This window comes from Chinchilla lanigera, unplaced genomic scaffold (genome assembly GCF_000276665.1).
Source record: "Chinchilla lanigera isolate Chin_1 unplaced genomic scaffold, ChiLan1.0 scaffold00067, whole genome shotgun sequence".
Taxonomy (NCBI): Eukaryota; Metazoa; Chordata; class Mammalia; order Rodentia; family Chinchillidae; genus Chinchilla; species Chinchilla lanigera.
The window spans coordinates 2,157,894-2,163,522 of record NW_004955468.1 but is presented as its reverse complement, the minus strand read 5'-3'; the positions used below and the strand labels follow the sequence as shown (position 1 = coordinate 2,163,522).

Below are 5,629 nucleotides of genomic sequence, written 5' to 3'. Positions count from 1 at the left end.
GTCAGTCCTCCTACCATAGCTTCCTGAGTGCTGGGATTAGAGGTGTCTACCACACTTGGCTAGAATTTTTTTTAAAGTGATTGAAATTTACTCCTAAGGAAAGTGGTGTAGTGACTACTTACTGTTTAGACATTTTGGACAGCTCATGGCTTTATTCTAATATAAACAGCATTTCATTTTCCTGTGGTTAATTGCATTTCCCCCCTATTTACTTAGTTATTTGTGTATTTTGTTATCAATTAATTAGTCTTTTTTATTTGGTCAGATACATAGGTTCCTTTTGAACACCAAGGCTTTTCTCCCTATTCCTTTGTCTCCTTGCTCCAATCTGATCTGCTTACTGTCTAGGCATGCTGTACAGCTTTCCTGAGACTTTCCTTTTGTTGATGTCCCTAGACTTTCTTTTACCATTCTATTTTCTGAATCCTATGTCATCTTCCTTTGTGGTTTAAGTCCTCATTTTAGTGGGACACATCTTCTGGTAGTTTCCTAGGAAATTGTGCTTGAGTCTTTGTATGTCTAGGAATGTCATTGTCTTTGTATGTCTAGGAATGTTATTTTTGGAATGTGATTCTTTTATCAGAACAGACTGATAGTTTAGGTATAGAATTCTAGGTCAGAAATTATTTTTTCATTGGGCTGTTGAAGAATTGTTTTTATATAATCTCTTGCTTTTTGAGATGGTCTTAAGAATTCCATTGCTCCTCTGATTCTTGATGCCTTTTACATGATCTACTGTCCTTTATGAGTGCTTTTAATGGCTTGTCTTTATCCTTTATTCTGAAATTTTACTCTTAGCTGTTTGGTAAAAGGGGAGGAGAAAGAAGATCACATGGTTTTGATAATTTATTATATGGCAGGTATTGTGCCAAACATTGTGTAAGTAATTTCATTTAATTGACAATTCTTCTTAGCTGGATTTTGACTTTTCCTTCCCTTGTTTCGATAACGGAAGTGTCCCACTAAACACAGGCAGTTTTGTCTGGAAGGACCAGAAGGACTTGGAAATACAGTGATTCTGTAGTGCTTGTTAAGTTTTCCTCTTGCATTCATATGCTCACTATATTTCAGTTCCTGTACCTTAATCTTTTTCTTCTTTCTTTCCTACATGAAACTCTTTTTATTAATCAAGCCATATACATGATTGTTGTTTCAGGAGTCAGTGTTGTTCAGTGATGTATCCATTGACTTCTCTCAGGAGGAGTGGGAATGCCTGACTGATGATCAGAGAGATTTATACAGAGATGTGATGTTGGAGAATTACAGCAACCTGGTTTCAATGGGTAAGGACACCTGTCCATAAGAATTCAGAATCTGTCCTTGGAAGGTCTACTTTCTCCAATGTGAAATGCTCAGCTACCTTTCAAATACCAGTTGGATTTCTGCATCCTATTCCTGCAAGAATATTCTGAACATTGTAGAGTTAGAAGAAGGAAGCTACATTGAGTTATAGAAGACATTTCAAATCTCTTAATGTTTCATTAGTCTGTTGTACCTTTCTTTGACTATTACTGTAATGTCTTTCTTTACAATGAAGAGTCTGGATTTGAATTCAGAGACATTTTTATCATACATTTATGTCATTACTTTTTTTGTAAGCAGGACTTTGCATTTCTAAACCAAATATCATCTCCTACTTGGAGCAAGGAAAGGATCCCTGGTTGGTTGGCAGAGAGCTAACAGGAAGTCAGTGGCCAGGTAAGTGAGCACAGCAGGTAATTTTCCAGTTGGACAGTGGAGAGACTGCTTTCTTCACATGCTATCTGGAAATATCCCTTCAAAAGCTTTTGGCTTGTTGTGCAAGCAAACATAACACCTTTTCAGATTAACTTACCCTTTCCCCTTACCTAACACACTTAGCCTGCTTTTCTTCTCTTATAGTTCTCTCCTCGTTCTAACTAGCTGGTGCCCTACTCTACCCTTTCTAGTGATATTCCTTTCTATCCATATTTTGGATCCAGATTTTTCTTCAGCTTCTCATCCTCTTGTATTCAGTCCCATGAAGAATCACTCTCTTGAAATAAATGTTTTTTACATTGTCAGAGACTTGCTTTTTTAAAGGAGTTTTTTGTTTTACTTTGTATTGATTCAGGAGTTATAAACCCTGATTCATTCATACTTTTAATAAATATTTATTATTATTTAATCAAAATTTAAATCAAAATTTAATGAATTTTTTCTAACATGCATGAGGTATTTAACTAGGTACTGCAGAGCTTGAAAAAGGAATAAGCAGTTTTAGTCTGCTGGGAGTGCTACAACTTGTTTGTCAATAACTTCTTCATGTACAACCATACTAAAAAAAGTTGAAGTAGGGAGCTTAGCAAAAAATGAGAATTGATGTAGGGGATGACTTCATGTATATAGAAGAGACTTGGGAATATATATCATTGACTTTAGATAGAGAGTTAGAAATAAAAGACCTTTGTCTCTATGGAGAAGTTACAGAATGTAAAGATAGAGAGATTTGGTACGAAGGAGGAGAACAGGACAACACATTCATTTGATATAAACTTATTGAGCTTCTGTTGTATGTCCAACAGTGTTCTCACCACTGAGGTTATGGTAATAAACATACAAAATCTTTTTTTGAGAGCTTATTGCCCACTATAGGGAGACTTACAAGAACATATGGCTGTACAATATATCAGGTAATGATAAGTGCTGAAAAGAAAAATGAAGTAGAGTAAGGGATAGAGTATTCTATTTTATGTGAATCAGTGAGAGAAACTTTCTGATCAGGTAACATTTGGGCAGAGACCTACAGAAGTCCAACAGTAAGTCAGTTATATGTGATTGCAGCTAAGGGCTATTGCCAAACATTCAAAGTCCCTAAGGCAAATGGTACATTGGTTTTATTTGAGGAGCAGCCTGGGAGGCCAGTGACTGGATGAGTCATACATGAGTGGGAGATTAGATCAAAAAGGAGAAGTAGGGAGAAATTGGTCAGTTAATATACTGCCACCCGGGCCGTTGTAAAAGTCTTTTCATTCTGAGACAAGAAGTCACTAGAAAGCTATGAGACTAGGACTGCTGTGCTCCAAATTATGTTTTAAAAGGATCACCCTTGGGCCAGGCATATAGCTCAGTGGCACAGTACCTGCCTGGCAAGCGTGAGGTCCTGAGTTTGATTCCTGGTACCAAAAAAATAAAGGGTCACCCTTCTGGCTTTATAGGAGGTAAGGTTGGAAGCAGACCATTTATTAGGCTTTTGTGCTAGTTCGGTTGAGATACAGTGATAGTTTAAAGACCATCACTTAAACATTACCGCTGGCATTAAAAGGAAGGGGTGGAGCCTAGCTTGTTGGAATCAATTCCCAGAAGGAAGGTTGTTTCCAAACTGTTGCATATTCATTCACAATATTTGAATATTTAACAAAATCCATTGCATTATACACTTTAGGAATGGTTTATTTTTATTTTAAATAAATAATTTTTGCTTAAACATAGATTCCACACTTGCTTCATCTCCCTAATGTTGCTTAAGAATTTTCAAACAGATCCAAGAGCTCTTGTAGTGTTAATGCAGTTATCATGCTTAATAAGATTTACAGTTATTTCTTAGTATGTTGGATTATTTTAGTGTCATTATATTAAGTACTTATAAGGGTGGACAATTTTGCTAACTTGTTTGTGCCTCTTTTATATACTTTATATTTACTACTACCTTTATTTTTTCAGTTACTTTAAAAATTAATGTATTGGTACATTTTAGATATATATAATGATAACAGATATCATAGGGAATTTGTACCAGATATATCTTAATTCTTCTTTTTTTCCCATTCCCCTCCCCTCTGTTCAAGTCATTTAGTCAGTTTTTATGGTCTTTCTGAAATAAAAACATTTATCTTTCAACTTGATAAGGCACTTTTAATTTTATTTGGATTGGCATCCTTAATAGGGATATTTTAATGTGTTTGTAGTCAGTTCCTTTATGGTTGTCGTAATTTCTGTTTTTAGAAAATTAACTGGCTTCCACAGACTTTGTAGATGTCCTGTTTGTAATTTTTTTTCCTGCAGTTTGTTTCCTATCTCTTTTAAGTTTCCTTTGCAGTAAAATATGTTGGGAATCTAAATCAACCCTTCTGCCACCATATATGCATATCTTACTTTAAAACCCTTTATTTAACAGCTGCTCATTTCATCATTGTTTTACCTGCCTACTTGGTGAAGTGTTAAGTTCTGATTTATGTTAGCATCTTTTTTGTTTCTTTGCTTCATCTATGCACTTGCACCTATACAAATAGATATGTTAGCAGTTGATATTTTAGTTACTTTTATTGGAAATTATCATACCTACTAAAAAGTAATAACATTCTTTTATCTCATGTTTTTTTGTATGTTTGTAGTTTTTAAAATTTTTTGTCTTTGTGTTGAACATTTTGCTTCAAAACTCATCAAGTTTTGTGGCATTCATTAATGAAGAATAGCTGAACTATATTCCAAGCCATTTTTTATTCTGAGACAAGGTCTCAAAATAAGTTGCCCAGTATCATAAGTTGCCCAGGCTGGGCTCAAACTTTGAATTCTCCTGCCTCAGCCTCCAAGAGTACTGGGATTATAGGTGTAAACTTAGCATTCCTGACTAAGTTGCTTTATTTTATCACTGCTATGTCTGTTTTAGTCTTGCTGAGAATATGACTTATTTTTATTCTGTCTTCTACTTTTACAAAGAATGATTAGATGGAATATCTTATTCTTTTTTTGGTGGGTACCAGCAATCAAACTCAGGACCTCATGCTTGCCAGGCTGACTACCTTCACAGAAAAGTTCCAGTATGGGTTATTGCCATATGATTTAGTATGATTTCAAATAGTCTTCCTTATCAAATTTAGAATCTTATTCCACAATAATATTTAATATTTATTGTGCATTACATACTTGACAACAGTTTTCCCATATGATCTCTATACTTTATCTTTTTTAATCCACTTTTTCAAAATTCAGTTTGGAGAATTATTCTTTCTAAATAATAAAAAGATTAGTGATTTCTTTCATATTTTCCTTCAGTCCTAGAATCAAGATGTGAAACCAAGAAATTATTTCTGAAGAAGGAAATTTATGAAATAGAGTCAGCCCAGTGGGAGATAATGGGAAGACTTACAAGACATGACCTGCAATGCTCTGGTTTCAGAGATGATTGGGAATGTCATGACCAATTTGAGAAACAGCATGGTTCTCAGGAGAGACAGTTCAGTGAACTGATAATCACTCATGAAGATGTACCTAGTTTCACTCAGCATCCATCCTTGACATTACAGCAAATTATTAATAATAAAGAGAAATACTGTGCAACTAATGAATATAGGAAAAACTTTAGACATGGCTCGCAATTTACTGCTCATCAAATCATTCACACTATTGAGAAACCTTATTCATGTAAGGAATGTGGAAAGGCCTTTAGACATCCCTCAAGGCTTGCACATCACCAGAAGATTCACACTGGCAAGAAACCCTTTGAATGTAAGGAATGTGGAAAAACATTTATTTGTGGCTCAGACCTTACTCGTCATCACAGAATTCATACTGGAGAGAAACCTTATGAATGTAAAGAATGTGGAAAGGCCTTTAGTAGTGGTTCAAACTTTACCCGACATCAGAGAATTCACACTGGTGAGAAACCTTA

The 5,629-nt window shown here is 35.0% G+C and overlaps 1 protein-coding gene across 1 annotated transcript in view; it reads left to right on the top strand.

Moving 5' to 3' along the window:
• The window catches only part of LOC102029951 (zinc finger protein 850), a 277,918-nt gene that overhangs the window by 17,189 nt on the left and 255,100 nt on the right, over positions 1 to 5,629 (top strand). Inside the window, 3 exon segments of the mRNA XM_013522334.1 lie at positions 1,157 to 1,283; positions 1,603 to 1,698; positions 5,014 to 5,598. Of these exon segments, the coding sequence (XP_013377788.1) occupies positions 1,157 to 1,283; positions 1,603 to 1,698; positions 5,014 to 5,598 (808 nt within the window).